This window comes from Musa acuminata, chromosome BXJ2-11 (genome assembly GCF_036884655.1).
Source record: "Musa acuminata AAA Group cultivar baxijiao chromosome BXJ2-11, Cavendish_Baxijiao_AAA, whole genome shotgun sequence".
Taxonomy (NCBI): domain Eukaryota; kingdom Viridiplantae; phylum Streptophyta; class Magnoliopsida; order Zingiberales; family Musaceae; genus Musa; species Musa acuminata.
Genome location: NC_088348.1, coordinates 5,256,317 through 5,273,784, shown reverse-complemented (window position 1 = coordinate 5,273,784; position 17,468 = coordinate 5,256,317). Strand labels below are relative to the sequence as shown.

The 17,468-nt window shown below is 39.0% G+C and overlaps 2 protein-coding genes and 1 pseudogene across 3 annotated transcripts; 1 reads left to right on the top strand and 2 right to left on the bottom strand.

Moving 5' to 3' along the window:
• Positions 1-91: 91 nt before the first annotated feature.
• On the bottom strand, positions 92-6,746 carry LOC135627828 (RNA demethylase ALKBH9B-like; annotated as a pseudogene).
• A 397-nt stretch (positions 6,747-7,143) lies between these two features.
• Positions 7,144-11,985, top strand: LOC135627829 (uncharacterized). The gene is made up of 2 exons (XM_065134173.1): positions 7,144-8,079; positions 11,684-11,985. Exon 1 carries the CDS (start codon positions 7,303-7,305, stop codon positions 8,065-8,067), a length of 765 nt encoding a protein of 254 aa, XP_064990245.1. The 5' UTR covers positions 7,144-7,302; the 3' UTR covers positions 8,068-8,079; positions 11,684-11,985.
• Positions 11,986-12,755: 770 nt separating this feature from the next.
• On the bottom strand, positions 12,756-16,950 carry LOC135627205 (bifunctional bis(5'-adenosyl)-triphosphatase/adenylylsulfatase FHIT-like). 2 transcript variants are annotated; one of them, XM_065133211.1, is made up of 5 exons: positions 16,663-16,950; positions 14,354-14,500; positions 13,142-13,240; positions 12,944-13,065; positions 12,756-12,824 (listed from the first exon to the last, which is right to left on the bottom strand). In XM_065133211.1, the coding sequence occupies exons 1-4, from the start codon at positions 16,948-16,950 to the stop codon at positions 12,949-12,951; spliced, it is 651 nt and encodes a 216-aa protein (XP_064989283.1). In that variant the 3' UTR covers positions 12,756-12,824; positions 12,944-12,948. The 2 variants fall into 2 exon arrangements, with proteins under 2 accessions (XP_064989283.1, XP_064989282.1); XM_065133210.1 differs by having other exon boundaries at positions 12,756-13,065.
• Positions 16,951-17,468: the final 518 nt, after the last annotated feature.

The following is a 17,468-nucleotide window of genomic DNA, read 5'->3' as shown; positions in this document are numbered from 1 at the left end:
ATAATCGGAATACTGACATCACTCTGGTGGGATAGATAGATGTGAAATCACTTTGGATATATAATTATACTGGTTTTGGCCGAAAACTGGATTTCGTTAAAGGACAATATAAATTTCTTCCTTGACCAAACTAAATGTCCCTGTAACACAAGCATTAGATTACAATAATGAATAGAAAATGTCAAGTCATACTTTCACAAAATAGAAGGCCACAAAAAACCAAACCAATCCATCTAAACCACGAGTAGGAGAAGTTCAGCAACTTGACTGACCATCAGACAAGTTCATTCTAACCTTTCGCCTGCTGCTGCTATTCAAGGATCGCACCTGAACCCGAGAAACACGAGGCAGGTCTGAAAATCGATTTGCTGGTGCCAGGTCTTCATCCCCTCCCTCCACGCTGCTGCTGATGATGATTCGTCGTTGTTCCAACCGTACCACCCTTCCGCCGTGTTCCCTTCTATCCACATTACCAGTGTCTTCCTCTCCTTGCTGTAAATGTGCTGTTGAGTCTGTAGGCGAGTGGACAACTTCATGTGATTCGAAACCTTGGAATTCTGGTCTGAATTTTGATTCAGTAATCCTCTGTCCCGAGATGCTTCCCCTTTCGAAACTATTACTGCTGCTATTACTGGGGGACTGGCCATCCAGGTTTGATCTCCTTGCATGAATGCCTGAATCATTGGAATGACGCTGCCTTTCCTGAAAATTTGGTCCAGGCTTCATCGCACCTGGCCTTCCTTTGGTTCTCTTTCCTTTCTTGAAGCTTTTACTCTCGATTACAGGTTGGCTGTTCTTATCCTGACGTGGGTGTCCCTTGGCTTCTGCAGTGTATTCTAGTGGTTGGATATTCTGTAAATCTGCAGCAGGTAGAAACCCGACTGGCCACTTGGACTCATCCATTTTTCTGAAGGTAATGGAAATTCTGTGATCTCGGGGAAAAACATGAGCATCGTCAGATCCATGGGCATGAAAATAAGGAATGATTTATAGAAGTTACAAGAAACATACCTTTTCGATGGGACAGCTGGGATGCAATGCTTTGCAACATCAGCTGCATTACCATTCAACACAAGTACCGACCTAAATAAGATAGAAATTAAAACATCAGCCAGGCAAAGTTAACTGATTCTGTAAGATCAAGCATAACTAATTTGTCATAAAGATCATTGGATGTAAATTCACAATTACAATATTACGGTACAAGATCTCTAGCAACATAACAATTTCCATCAATCCAGATAGACCTACCTCTGAAGTAGATAGATACCTGCATCGGTTCTTATTTCTAGTATAGAAAGTAATATTCAGATGTTACTGACGTGCATCGCCCATTATGGTTAGTTAATAAACAGAAATGACATTTGTAAACTGGGAAGATATAGTAGTCAATCAAAGACATCTAAAAAGGTAATCCATCTTTAAATTCAGCAATATGGACGTATATACATTAAAATGACGAAGATGTTAGCCTATTGAACTTACCCGACAGGCAAGGGGATAGCGACTGAGCCAGGAAACTCGCCTGACCCAGCAATCTGTAAACTTGATCCAAAAAGTATATTGCACTCGCTAAGAAATGACACGGTACAGAATGGTCGAACAAAATCATGGCTGTCAATATGAGGTGGAATGCTGTCTCCCAGTTCATAGATGTTGACAATACAACTGTCAGGAATACATGTTCTTGGAATTACATGCCAACGAACCAGCCTTCTTATTATCACCTTGAAAAGATGAGGAACTGGGTCAGCAACAACATTCTTCAGGATTCCTGGAGGATTTCCATTCTTATCCTACAATCAAACTTTTGTTAGTTTGTCATGCATCTTCTTTACAGTTTTTGTGCAAAGGTTGAAAAGCTTAGTACCATAGAATAGTTATAACAGCATCCAAATTGAATGGTCACTCGTCCTTTGCCACACATCCATTTTGGTGGTTCTGAATATGTATGTTCTGCATGTATAACCAAGCATGATATGGTATCAGAGATTATCCTAATATAATAGAAATGCATATTAAAATTCCAATAAAAAGACAGGCAGAAGTCTGCTTCAATGCAAGGATAAAATCCAAGAATGTGTCAATCCAATTAGACCTAAAATAGCACTAATAAACAGCAATACTACTATAACTGGATGCTTACTAGACACTCTCGATAATAAAAAAAAGACCAAGAAACTAGAAAATAGTTCATTTTAATCAAAGTCAGGTCAGATTCAACTAATCTTATATGAGACCCTAATGAACTTTTCCTGTCTCGAATGACATTCCTACTTAGATCATTCAAACCTTGATGATATTCACGTCGAACGATGGTCGGTAATGCAAATACAAAGTCTTCATGAATGTCTCATCGTAAAAATTGATCAAAATGAAGAAATATTGAGTGAAATCCATCAGTGGCCATTCGGTAAATCCTTGGAGGCTGATGCATTGAATAGATATTAACTTGATCCGATCTAGACTCAAGTAAGACCTAACTATACCTAAATTGTATCAAATGACAAATATACTCCCGCATCAAATGCCTCGTAATTATAATTATATTTGTAGCTTCCAATATACTGTGCATATGCAATAGGTTTTTTATTACGAAAGACGATCAATATATGGACCATTAGTAAATGACTTCTGTAAATTCTTGAGGCAGCTTAATGTGACAAGACATTATTAGGACTAAGGGGAATAGAGAAGAGAGAATGTAGAAGAAGAAAAATTTAGGCCAAAGGCCCTAGAAACTCAATAATCACATGAATTAATCATATAAGCTGAATACAAAAGAGACCTATGATCTTGATTACTTAAACCCTAAGTTTACAGAAGAGGGAAAACAAATATCTAATTAAATTCTATCATATTAGGATTCCCAAATTTAAAGATCTCCAGGTTTCACATATATATTATAGACAATCTAGATCAGTGTAAAAAAATAGTACAAAATTAAGCCAAAAAAATCTTCAAGAAAATTATAGTTAGTTTCAGATATGTATGCAAATACTCTATCATAGACAACAAGACTTCAGCCTAACCTAGAGGCTTGAATCACATCAACTGATTCTGCTGTGCAGAGGTTATCTAGATATCAAAAGCCTGTTGCAGAGTCTTTTCTCCTTTGAGTCATCTCCACAAGTTGCTAATGAAAGATAAATTTTGAACCTTGCTCGACAAGCATAACAATATCTAAAGTAAAGTAGGGAGTGTAGGTACAAATAAGCTTATGCAAGCTCTTAGATCGGATTTTGTCAATGTAGGTAAGAGGTCTATTGATGATGGAAAAATTGCAATGACAATATCTTCTTGATCTCCGAGTGTAACACCCCTGATTAGTCCCACATCGAAAGTGGGCAAGATTAAGATTGGCTTATAAGGGTCTGATGAGTGTACTACTATCAACTTCAGCTTAAGCATTTTGGTCAGTGGTTTAGACTAAACAAAGTTGATAGGCCAGTTAGCCCATCAGGCCCGAGTCATAATACCGAGTTCTTGGCTTTGGTCACTTGATCATTCAACAAACATAATGCCCTTCTTTTTTACATGATCTCTGTTTACTCTGCAACATGATCTTCCATTGTCTGTTGCTCCACTTTTGGTCAAAAGATCATTTTAATATTTTCATGCCTGCCTTGCAACACAAGATATATTTCATGCATAATCTTCTTCCTTTCTTCCTGAAAAAGATATTGAGTGGCCATCATGATTGAACATAGATACAGCAGGCTTTAATACCAACTGGTACAACAACATTTGTGCAAAGGGTGAGGACTTGAGAAGATTTGGGAGGAAGAAGGAATATACGGCCAAAGAGCCTGTACAAAATCAATAATCACATCAACTTATAAAACAAGCTACATACAAAGAGGTCCAATATCCTTACACTTAACCCTAAATAAAAGACAGAAAACCACTATCTAATCAAATTCCATCATATTGAGATTCTTACATAAGCCTAAGGAGCTCTTACAGAAAACCATTTCTACACCTTGTCTTCAAACTGCCAAAAGGATTTGGAGAGGCTTCTTACAGACAAAAAGGAACAAGGTGCAAGTAGGGGTACTCATTGTTAGTTGTAAGATCAAAGGTAGCAAGATCAAATGTTTATGCTTGGGAAATGGCAGTGTTGCAAGGAATTCTTAATTAGACTGTGCTCAATCAATTTAACTTGAATTCAAGCTGATTTTAGCCGAAACTTCTCTTAGAATTGACGGCCGTTTGGTAAAATAAGTAGATCTCTTGACTTCTTTCCAAAATACATTGATACAATATATTCATTTGAGACTTGAGAGAGTTAGTTTTGCAACTTTGTAAAAATCTTACATTCAGAACCAATGATCCAAATATAGATCAGAATCAATCGATTTGGAGACCCAATAACTTAAATTTTGGGGAATAGGACTCATCCGACACCATAAGTTGTCACAGATCCTCCAGTGCCTTTGTTTTTTCTTTTTCTCTAAATGTACAAAACTCCCACGACCAAAGAAATGATGGATAATAGCATCAACCGTCCTGCACTTTCGTAATTTCTGTCATCCATTGTTCATATTTTGCTCTAGTCCTGTGGCTCAAGGTATGTTAGGATGACAGCATCATTGGTTTCACACCTTCTTTGTCTATTTTTATCATATATTTTCCATATTTTACTTTATCATTTTTCTGTGTTATCATAACTTTTATGAATGTCTTTGAACCCAGTTGACTCCTTGAAAATCAAACACAAGATATTGAGCACCTGATCAAGTCTAACTTGGCTTTTTGTATTTCTAACTAGACCGCCTAGCAGCTGCAACTAACTTTTCAATGCATCGTACAGATAAAAGTGATGAGAACTGCTAGTGTACTTTTTGAAAAATCTCAACTAGTTTCTTTGATTTGTTCTTCCTACTTTTCACAAAAAGAACCTCCATATGTAACTTCTTAACCTTGTTGCAACTTTCAATCCTTTGCACTGGACAACAGTTCCAAGTATCTTGCAGAAGATTCACAGCAAGAATAAGGTCACTTGTTGATTTTACGAAGGATCGAAAGGTTGGAACTTATGATCTTGTAAGTAATTGCAGGTTTTGAATATTAAGAGACAACCAATTCTTGTTTTGGCCTTCAATTAATCTCTTGTAACTCCATAACCATAGATCTTACAGAAAATTGTTCAGTTTGCTCAGACCTGAGATGAGCATCAACCATGGTTGGTAAACACATTAGTTTAGCATGTTTGTACTTATTAGATTGACAAGTCTAAGAAACTGCTAATTGGAATCTATTTATTAAAAGGTTGAATGAATTAGGGTAAGATATTCTTTCTGATGACATCCATGCCCACATCTTAGAGCTACCCTGCGATATTACATTGCTTATCTTCCATTTTTTATGAGATCTTGCAGTGAACCATCCATTAAATGATTATGATAAACATTAACAATTTTCCAATGCATTTTGCAAAAAGCTCAGCATACATTCCAGAAACCAGACAATAATAAGAGAATAGTTGGCTGGACTGCACAATCAATCGCAACACTTTTACACCCTGATTCCCATTTCAGAAAGAACTAGACCTTCATAATTATGGCTTTTAAGAGTTGGAATAAGAAAGACAGGCCTTGTACAGCCCTTAAATGCCGATTTCAGATTCATTTCTTTTTTTTCTTCTGAGCATTAGTTGTGTAAGCCACTATCTATCTGAGATAATCTGTGAAGAGATCAGCTGTTCTGAAAGCTTATAAATTGGATGAAGTTTAACTGTACGGTCATGTGGTAGCAGTGCTACCCATCAATTGGCATAAATGTTCAGGCACTGCGATTACTGAACTTGAAAGCTACTAATATTGTTTCCTGGATATAGATAAGTATATCCAACAAGTATCACTAAAATAAGCAAGGGTTCATTAAGGCCATCCAGTCTTTGAACGTAGAAATGAACATAAAATCATTCTAATCACATAATATAAATAGTCAATTAACCAAAGAAAAAAAGCAAATTATACACTCACCTCCCAACTGATGATTTTTCCCCTTTCCTTGGAGCTCATACACAAAATCCACAATCCTTTTCTACTCTGCCGCACTAAAAACTCCTGTATGCAGCTCGAGGCCATCGAGGATATTAACAATCTTCCCTTTGACCCTCTCCAGGCATATGAAATCCTTCTTTCTGACGACATTCTTAAACCGTATCTCCTCCCTCTGCTCCCTCGACAACCCTGTCTCCTTTCTCAAGGTGTTCCCTTTTCCCTTCGACTCTCCCCCCGTTGCATCCACCGAACTCCTCCTCTCTGCCTCTGCATCTTCCTCCCCTTCCGCCGCCTCCTCGAGTTCGTCCTCCTGCGCCATGTCGGCCCAAGACATCCGAACCCTGGGTGAATCAGACGATGCCGGCGGATCCGGATCCCACTCCGTTGGTTGGATGCCGGCATGTTGATTCAGCAGCTCATCCGCGCCAGCGGAAACTGAAGCTTCCGGATCCTCCGCGATGGTGGAGGCGGAGGCCTCCGCCTTGGCCTCGCCAGGCGACCCTAAATAACAACAAGAACCCTAAAATCTTAAAACATACAACCGAAAGATGGAACAGGAGGAGAGGATGGTAAGCGGAAGGAGATACCTGGGCGGAGGGAGTGGATGCGGCTGCGGAGGGCGGCGGAGCAACCGTCGCAGAGGCCGCGGGTGAGAAAAGGTAGCCAATTGGTGAGGAACTCTGCGGCGATCTCCAGCTCCGACGGCTCATACTCTTGCACGAACGAATCGTCCTCCATGAGCCACTCTCTCTCTCTCTCTCTCTCTCTCTCTCTCTCTCTCGTTCTGGTTTTGCGCGAGAATTGGATGAAGGCGAGTCTCACGGCCCGAGAAGGGCAGGCGGAAGCGACGATGTCGACGGAAGAAAGGCGCCTCCGGATCTGATCGCCACAAATTGTGATCAACGGTTTTGATCATGTTATTGATTCTGATCTTATATGAAGATTATATGTAACCTTTTATCAAAACCAGTTTAGTACGGTTATAATGGTATCAATGCTTTGGCATCCCAAATCGGACGGTTCAAAATTGCGCCAAAATTTATGGGGAAGAACTTGGCGCAAAGAATGCTTAGGCACAAGTATAGAAAGGGGCGGTGGTCTGGGGACGTGAGGTTTAACGGCGACGCTACTGTCGTAACTGAAGTCGCGACGAGTGCCAATACACGACGCACAGCTAGTAGCCCTATTCGTTCCTTGCATTCGCCGCAGCCACAACACAGGGCCAGCCTCGTGCTCCGCCGCCACGCCCGCCCCGTGAGAGTGGCCGCTCCGAGGAAGAAGAGGACGACGGAATATGATGCGGACGTTGCAAACGACGATCTCCACCTCCCTCAAGGCTCTCATTTCTCCGCAGAACCACCAGTTCCTCCGGAGATGCCCCGTCAGCGGGACCGCTAAGGGCAAGGCCAAGCTCAAGGCCGGACAGCCCCTCAAGCGCTCCACCATCCGCACCAAGAAGGCCTCCGGCAGCGGCGGGGATGCTCCCCGCGGAGGTCGCTCCCGCAACGAGGCCATCGAGCGCCTCAAACGCATGGCGGACTCCTGCCTCAACGCCCCCACCCCTATCCGCTACCTGAGCGCCAAGGACCGCCGCCGGGAAGCCGAACGTGAGAAGCTCGGTCTCATCTCTAAGGAGCGCCAGCGCGAGATCGACCAGGCCAAGGCCCGCGCCAAGTCCGGCAAGACTGGCCCCGAGGAGGAGACTGTGATCATGGGCACACCGGGGCTTGATTACATTTCCCTTGGTCTCGTCGATAAAGAGGCCATCCCCAAGTACGAGCTCACCGTGGAGGATGGCAGTCGGCTCGCCAAGGAGTACAGTCGGTTCCTGATGCGAAAGCACAGAGCGAGGCAAGCTGCCGAGACAGCACTCTTAAAACTTAAGAAGGAGGCGATCGCTGCTCTACCGGACCACCTCCGCGCGGCCGCAATGGTCCCGGATTTCACCCCGTTCCCGGCAAATCGCTTCATGGCGACGCTGACGCCACCTATTGAGGGATACACTGAGAAGCTTAGGGAGGATGCCAAGAAATATGCAGTCAAGGGCAAGCAGCGTTGACCGATCTCTCAGGTAATACCACCTGTTCTGACATTTCTCTGTTCAAGCTATTACTCTGTTTTGCTGCTTCCTTCAACATGAACCTGATTAAGGTTTTGACTTTGGATCAATTGACGGAATCCATTTGTATTAGCTTCAATGAAAAGCACCTGTCCTTCAGATGATTGTTTGTTCGCATGTTTGCATCAAAATGGCAATTTGCTGAAGATTCATCTTCTATGCTCTTCTAGACTGGTCAACATGGACCTTCTTTTCATCCAGTGTTCTAATGATGAAAGCATTAGATGTCTTACTTCTGTTCCATCACCTGTGGTTTCAAGTTCTTCCCCTCTCCTTCTACCTCTTTGGAATTCGATAAGATAATAAACCAAACTGATGACATCCTATTTCCTGTCAACTTTGATAGGAGCATCAAATTAGTTTATGAAATTGTATTTACTCATCAATTTTCTGTTTTTTTAGGGTTTATGTAGATTAAATTATAATCTTGCAAGGCTTGCATTATTTTGTACTGCATTGCAAACAACACATGTCATGGTGCATACTCATATAGAGTATCTTTTTGTATGGCCGACATGGATATGGGTAGACATTATATTAAGCTAGGATTAATCACAAATTAACCATGAAGTATTGATCTTCTATGAGGCTCATCCTTTTGACAGAAACATATCACCATATGAATCTACAAATTATACAATTTGATGTAAAGATGAATAATTCATTTATGTCATAAGTACGACATGTGTCGCTATTGCTGCCTCTATTCTTTATTTGTTCAGCTGGTTATAAGTTTATTTGAGGAGACTTTTTTATAACGTGTTGAGCATTTCATGGGTCATCAGTTCAACGTGGAGGCACATACTCTTAGTATCTACAGAATTGTAGAATTCACGAGATATAATTTGCTATCATTGTGTCAGCAAGTGTTGTACAAAGCACAAACCAAATCTCCAGAGTTGGAATTCAATATTATTCTCTAGCTTCCACCAGAAACTTGTGAAAAATAAGATCAATGACACATTCAATCTCAAGCTCTTTTCAGAGAAGCATTTTCTTGAACTTGACCATTTGAGGAAAATATATCAGAGATAGTGTCATGTATAAAACTATCTTCTTACTCATATTAGAAATTCGTAAAATAAGAGTGGAGATAATTTTCTCCTGAAAGTTGCTCAAAGAAGGTGCATTCTCCATTCTAAACTCATGTGAAAGAACTTAACCATATAAAATGAAAATAGACTTGTTGCATGTATGGCTTCATTATTTTTAAGAATCACAAATGTTTCACCTCCCATGGACCAATTCCTTAATCATTGTTCATGACATCATCATCTAATATGATATGATTGATACTTGTTGATGTTTATTAAGGTATTCGAATTTGGCATTGTCACCAAAAGTTGGCATTGAAAATTGACCAAACTGGGTTGGGGTTAGTGTTAGTCAACTTTAGTCATTTCTACATGATTTATCAACCACAAAAGAAGAAAAAGAAGGAACCAAAAATTGCAAGGTGTAGCAATTACAGGAGCCAAAGAGAACATAAAATGGAGGAACACGAAAAGTTTCAAGTTTTGACCGTGGTTGTGAAATGGAGATGTCACCATTATTACATGCATTTGGATATAACAGTCACATTCACAGTATGCTACCGATGTTATAATGTTCATCATTCACCGTACTAGAAGAAAACGAAGAAAGGGAATGATGGATAATATCATAATATCCCTGATTAGGAATGTAGACATAAAGTTTTGATCAAGGAAAAAGGATGATTTAAAGTTCTACAATACCCTTGATTCACAACATACAGAAATAATCATGTTGCCAAAAGTATAAATTCTGAGAAAGGAAAAGACTCTAATTTGGTTGTTGGGTTGACAATGATGTTGTTCATGTGGAAGTTAATAAGGGGATGTGCCTTTGGATGGCACCGGGCTATTTGATAATGGCATTGTTGCAACCATCAACAGAGAACACGGGATATGAGGAGATTATGGGTCTACCACTAGTGGTGTCGCTCAAAGGAGGGTACTAGAGGGCCTTACAAGTGTTCTTCAACAGAGTAATATGGGAGTGGTGATTGAGTTCACTGGATTCCTCCTCCAATGAAGATGAAAGGAGTGACCCCATTTGGATTGAGTGAGTTTTGTATGTAAAAAGGATAAAACAAGAGGCAACAGTTTTTGCTTGTAGTTAGTAGGCATAAGGGTTGATGCTATTGCTGTGAACAGAGGAGAAAGTTTATTGCTGTGAACTGAAAAAATCTGACTTTCAGAATTCTAACCATCACATCTGCCTATTCCATATAAATACTGACTATGGACAAACAATAAATTCTGCAAAAAAGTGGATATTGTTGTCACTGAATCCTGTGTCATAATTTCCACCAATATCTCCAACAATTAAAACTCAGATTATTTGTTTTTATTATTTTTTGAAAAAAATGAAAAACAAGAAACTGGCACATCTGTTTTCTTTCTAACTCCTAACCTTGAGAAATGTTTTCATCTAGTTGAGAGGGGTTGTTTGACAATAGATACTAAGGTTTGAGAGGAATGATGTTGAAGCACTAGTTAAGATTAGGCTGGATTCATCAGTGAATTAATTTTCATCAATATTGTATCTGATAGGTTCCCACATGGTTAATAGAATATTGATGTCAAAATTTGGAATATTCAGTTGCAAACATCCTAGGAATGAATCGATGTGAAGATTTTCAATTAGTGTCTAATTTTAATATATAGACACAAGATTTGTGTCGTCACATTGATATGTTTTGTGTGATTAATCGAACCTATTCGGTTTGGCTGATCGGAGATGAGAATAGTCGTCTCCAATTGGGAAATCCTTTGTGTTTTGAGCAATTATAGTTAGTAGGTACAAGTTTCAGCCGGTCATAATGTCCTACTAGTTACCAACCTGTTCAGAAAAAAGGAAAAAAACTGGTGCCATAATCTTATTTGATTGATTTTACCATATAAGCTGTTCTGACCCCAAGTCCTCAACTCCTAGGCTCAAACCCATCCCAATATCTTGAAGCTCAGATGGCACTGATCGAAGGTTGACATGCTCAATCAATGGATCTCTTGTTTTATCAACCCCCTAATTTTCTGTCTATGGAGTTCCTCCAATGAGCAACCACAAACGATTTGGCTTTAATCTGTTATCTATTGTATCTTGTAAGGGAACTGGCTATTTCGAGCATACCCGGCACAAGGATCCAGTGGGCTGCTGCTATATGGCTCAATCAACATTTAATCCATATGCACACATGGTTGAATGCCTTTAAGTTGATTCCTTCTAGCCATTACAAGCCTAGGATCAGGCCCATCATAAATCGTGTCGATAACTACCGGCAATTGGTCCATCATCATATTGTGCAAACAATTACTCTTGTTTTCTTTGTTTATGGCATTTTTGCTTTCTTGGGCTTCGGTTATGTGTTCTTTTTTCTCATTGCTTCACTTTTGTTGAACCTCAACTTCTTTCATAACAACTATGGCATTTGAATACATGCTTATTGGTGTCATAACCACATCAAACTTCTAATCTGATGCTTATGGTACTTTTTCATCAAACATGTGGATCTATCTCTGGCACTTCTAAGCAGAATACAAGTTGAAGGATGAAGACGGAAGCTGCAAGACTTACATGAGGTTGATACTTTTAGGAAACTTTCCAAGGGTTCAGCGGGAGTTATGGAACTTCAGATTAGAAAGTAAAATAGCATGACAGAATATGGTTTCCTTTGTTGGCATCGAACTACTACTTTCAAATTCATTCCAAGTGTGTGTATCCGAATCGGGAGAAGAGAAAAGAATAGGAAATGATTGGAACTGCTTGCTTCACATGAATTCTCATAAAGCTTCCACTCAGGTAATGCACTTGAATAATAGCTTCCTTTTTGCTTTACTCTACTGTTTCGGAAAATTATCGAAACTCCTGATGGTGCTCTCTTGATTGAGTTGTGCTCTTACAGTGAAACCCCAAGTTTTGATGGGAAGGTCACGGATGATGGCAGTAACCCATTGTGCTTTTTGTTCTTTTTCTTGTCATTATAATTGTGGCGGTTATAAGCAAACAAAAAAAAAGGGTTAAATTTCTGAATATCAAATGTCAGTAACTGATTACAAATATGACGGATGAATCCATTTATAAGTGCGTTTATTGCACAGTTTTCTTGATATACAAATCTTCAGATAGCACAGTTTATATAGGTATCATCCCATGTGAAAACTTAAGCTTTTTCTCATTTTAACTTCTACATTATATTAGTGTAATTCCCATCGAACCATTTGAAGTGTCATTTTCTCATGATCTGATTAAATCCTCTTCTGGGAAAAGGAAATGAAAGGGAACATTGGTCATTTTAGGTGACCCTGTTCCACCTAATTACAATGGCACATGTGGTCGTCTGGGACCGCATTTGCCAAAAGCCTCAGTATGTTATGTTCTTGGCTGAAGCAGCGTCTCTTGTATGCGTTTGATGTTAAACGATGAACTATCAGATATAGTTGCCTTTCTGCGACATGGTATTTGGATCTACCAGTGGCATGATTCAATGACTAGTGCGACAAACTGATGCAGTCAAGAACAAAATGCATTCATTTTCTCTTTTTTTTCTTCTGTTCTTAGTAATAGGAATAGGGAAAACCCATAGTGATGCCAGGCAGAAAAAGACGTATAATAATACCTTCACTGATTTTTCATAAGTCGGTGAAGATGAGATCCATTAGGCAGAAGTAAGTAGCCTGGACAATTGAATCACAACAGGAATAAATACTGGAGCATTCTTAAGCTCATTGAAGCAGTCAGCCTGAATCAATGTTTTATATGCAATGTAGCATAGAAGATTGAACGTGGTAGGTACATTATCTATGAGAATAGAGCTCGATACTCATCGGCCTCAAGGGCCATTTCCTCTGGTGTTCTGTCCTTCCTTTCTTTGTCCAAGTCAAGCTTCTCCTTGAGTTCCTTCTCTTTCAAATCAATCTAATAATAAGAAGATAATATTTGAAATAAGAATATCATCATGTACAACATTCATTGAAATAAGACAATCACTTACGGCATCATAGATCTCATCATTTTTCTCGAAATCACCCCTTTTCCTGGGTAGAATGTGAATGTGCACGTGAGGAACTGTCTGCCCCGCCTGAGGTCCATCCTGGATCGTCAACAAAAGGATGCCTTAGAACTTAGCAAGGTAATACAAACATCAACCATAGATTATCGTCAGTTATATGGAACGTCAAATAATATCATCTCTTTATCAGCTACATGAAACATAATTCAATGGCTCATACATATCAAGACACCTAAGCGATTCGAGTCAAATTAACAGTTGCAGACTTCCTACATAGCAAGACAGCAGAGGAACATAAATCAAAGGGGCATTGTCAGCACCGTAAGGGTAATTCCATAAGGACACAAACAAGAATAAATTTGACTGACTACTAAGTTATTTGTTGTCTGAAAAACTCAATTTCAATGCCTAACGCATTTTACAAAGACTGATCAGTCTTCAGCAAGGCTAACTGAAAGTACTTGTCTCTAAGATGCTGAGGGTTCCAGTGCAATCTCATCCTTCGTATAAGACAGTCCGCTGAGGCCAAGAGCAACTTGGCCTGATCCCGATAAAACACTTGCCAGGACATGATATATGGCTCCCTGAGCGAAGCCCATGGAAATCACAAACATGAAGTCTTTGCTTGCAATACTCGTTCGTAGTTTTGCAACTTTTGACTCGATGCTTAACAGTAACACAAGTTCAGAATGAAATTGGTGGGATAGGGTTGACCAGGTACAAAAGTTTAAGATATCAGATCAATCCATTCAACCCTACCGACAAGCACTCCAGTTTCAAATTTAAGAACCAGACCTTAAATGGAATCGAACCATTCAACAATCCAACTATAAGTAGTGAAACAATCATGTAGTGGTTGATGAATTAACCATACCCATATCATTCAAAAAGGTCAAATCGGGTTGCTGACAAGGTAATCAAGCTAAGCATGTCAGAACTTGATCACCTATGCACAGCTACTCAAAACAGGTTAATCATTGGGATCTTCAACCAAAGACAGATTAAATCAATCAATGAAGAGATTATCCACATGGCATTATATTCTTGAGATTATTCAACAAAAAAATAAAGGCTGGTAGCAATAATTGAATCATTCACACGGCACTATATTGTTGAGAGAACCTTCTCATTAATTAGATATAGTGAAATTACATAACAAAAAACAGTGACTAAAATAGATTCTAATAATCTTACTTGAATAGCAAATGTCAGTGAAGATGCTTCATGATGACGCTCAAGACGACCACCAACTTCTTTGGCAGTAAGCCATAAGTCACAAACCTCATCAGCAGTGAGATCAATAAAACGTTTTACTTCCCGCCTTGGACATACAAGCACATGTAGATAATGTCAAGGTTCAACTTATGGTGAAATTATGCATGCAAAATAAAAGTGTACAGATGAAGTGAATAGAGAGAAAGATGCCACCAAAGATATCTGTGCATTTTAACATAGATGCACAACAGAGGAACTGAACATCGCATGCATATATCATCAAGTAAAATGATATCAATAAGATGAATTAGTGGCTTCATCGAAAGGATATGACCTGCAGAATTTTAGAAAAGGTATATTAGATCTATGTAGCAATCAACAGAAATGAGGGAAGATGGCAGCAAAGCTTTAATAAAAGAGATAGTTATACAATAGAGTCTCACAATTTGCTTTGTATGCCCATGAATGGAAGGTAAATACTATTGCTATACAATGAATGTGCTACATAGACCTACCCTTTTACAGGGGAAAAACTTTAACATTAAACAATAATTATGGTTAACTGATCAAATTGATCAGATCAATATGCTTCATTCAAAGACAGAATTAATAAACATGTGATAAAGCACTTAAGTTAGAGAAGCTAGTACCACGAAGCATTTGTTTTTCACAAAACATTTTTAGTATAAGCATAATCAACCTTCAATAATAAACTAGCAGTCCCAGGAATGTAAAGTACGATTCAAGTGGCAGTCGCTAACCTTTCCTAAAGCTCAATCAGTTGTAAAAATCAAGCAATCAATTTCAACTGAGTAAAAGCACAAAAGTTTTTATTTACATAAAATTTAGGTAATATCAGGTTGTATGTTCGTACTTTAATTTTTATATCAAACCTCTCAAACAATCATCAAATGGGGAAATTCCTTGTCTGCCACAGGTTAAAAAATGCAAGCAGTTCAAAGTGTTCTTATCTCAAAAATTCCTTCTCGTAATGATACAAATTCAAGTTATCTACATCCACCCTATTTATTGGAGATCATATATGTAACAATGTCCACGATAAGCTTTTCGTGCATGCAATAGAGAATTTCTTAGTAGAATGCCCCTCTTTATGATGCATCATTTTATAACCTGGACCGAATCATCAATAGGTGCTTTTGTGTAAATGAAGTCACCTAAGAAATTTGGGAAAGATAGAAGTCCCACTCTCAAGTATCCTTTGGCAGTTCTCTTATCATTTAAAGATGAAGAAGATACAATATTGGAATTGTTAAACACAAAAGGTGATCCTAAGAGGAAAGAAACTTGCATTATACCGGACAAAGTGAGTTCCAATTTTGGTATTATAAAGAATGCACTTGCTTTTGCATTCCTAAGGTAAGCATTCTTGGTAAGTCCAAAAGTAGAATCTCATGGCTATAAAAGGACAAGGGAGAAAGGCAAAGGGGAATGTGTAGTGTAGCAAGGGTAATCAAGATCATGAGAAATTAGTCCAATGATGCAATTTTATAGATTGAAATTGAGTACCAGAAATAACAACGCAACCTATGAATGAAAAGGACAAGCATGGGACATATGAATGATCATGGATTTAATTATTACAAGACAAGATAATACAGATTAAGATTGAGATAGCATTTAGAAAAGTCCCAAAGTGCCAAGTAATAAAGAAGAATCAGCAACACACATTGTCATATACTTAAGTTTTTAGGTTGTATTGGTGTCCAACCACCATGTATGGTAGGCTTAAGATAGTCCCACTCAAACTTGAATTCCTTTGAAATTATCAACATCCAGATGAGTAGAGTAAAGATCGGCTAGGTCGATGGACCCTACCAGGATCAAAGATCCAGAAAGGATCAAGATTTAAAATCAAAAATTGAAAATAGAAGGGGAAATGACCAAACCTGATATAGCAACACATAAAAGTGGAAGATTGTTACCAAAAAAATTCATGTTTGTGATAGAGATTGAGATAGGGCTAAAAGTATTCCTACATTGCTAAGACATAAAGAAAAGTGCGAGTTACACAACATAAGAGCTTAAGCTAGCCCTCGCATTGACCGTCAACCATACAAAAAACAATACAATAAAGGAAGATAATAGTAACAGTAATCATATATCTCTCCAAACTCATTATAAACAGAAGCATCAATAGATATGCATCCAAAATTACTCTAAACAACCTATCGAAATCTATACCCACAATTGTGACCATAACCCTAATATTTCATAAGTAGCAACAATCCAAAATAATATGAGAGAGAATGGGAATCAACGGAAGGCATACCCGGTAGGAGAGGCCGCAGGTTGACCATGGCAAAGGAGTGCAAGGTGGAGTGGAAGACCTCGGTACGGTGGATCTTGTACGGGCCGAAGGTGTAGCTGACGACCTCCTCCATCTCAGACTGCGACCTAGACTCAGACCGAGGCTGAACCGTTCCGCGGAATAGACGGATCGGATTCGGGGTGAGGAGGCACGAAGTGCGGCGGAGAGCGGCAGGCGACGACGGAAAGAGGGAATACAAAGGAAGGGAAGGCATCGATATGATTGTTCGGATACAATGGGAAGGCATCGATAGACGAGACACGTGACTTCGAGCCGTTGCGTTACTGACCCGACTCGAGTCGTGTCTTACGGTGCGACATGACTCGAGTCCGACTTCGTAGGATCTTATAATAAGCCCTTCCGGTGATAGGAGATGGATGAATCGGATCATTACCAGGACTCAGTATTAGAGCATTGATCTGCTAAATTATGGAGCCCTTCTTCTCCACTACTAAAAGGAGGATTTTTTTTTCTCATTAAAAAAATTAAATTTCTATTAAGAAATATAACGACAATCAACGCATGAATTTTCTTTAAAAAATATGAGATACTGAAAAATAATATTATTAATAATAATAATGACTAAAAAATGTGTTAGATAAGATTGATGAAGATCCAAAGAGGTCTCTCTTCTTTGACACAATATCATTTATATGAATTGTTAAAAATTGTCTCTACATGAGAAAGCAGGATGTAATGACCAATGAATGATAATATATATACAGAGAGTGAGAGAAAAAGAGAGAGTGACAAAACACAGGATGT

What these genes read in the sequence shown, in the direction of transcription:
- LOC135627829 (XM_065134173.1), top strand. Translation starts at nt 7,303, where the DNA reads ATGATGCGGACGTTGCAAACGACGATCTCCACCTCCCTCAAGGCTCTC.
- LOC135627205 (XM_065133210.1), bottom strand. Translation starts at nt 16,950, where the DNA reads ATGCCTTCCCATTGTATCCGAACAATCATATCGATGCCTTCCCTTCCT. An exon ending in CACTGACATTTGCTATTCAA is followed by an intron (nt 13,241 to 14,353) that starts GTAAGATTATTA and finishes TTGACGATCCAG; the next exon opens with GATGGACCTCAGGCGGGGCA. An exon ending in ATGATGAGATCTATGATGCC is followed by an intron (nt 13,066 to 13,141) that starts GTAAGTGATTGT and finishes TCTTATTATTAG; the next exon opens with ATTGATTTGAAAGAGAAGGA.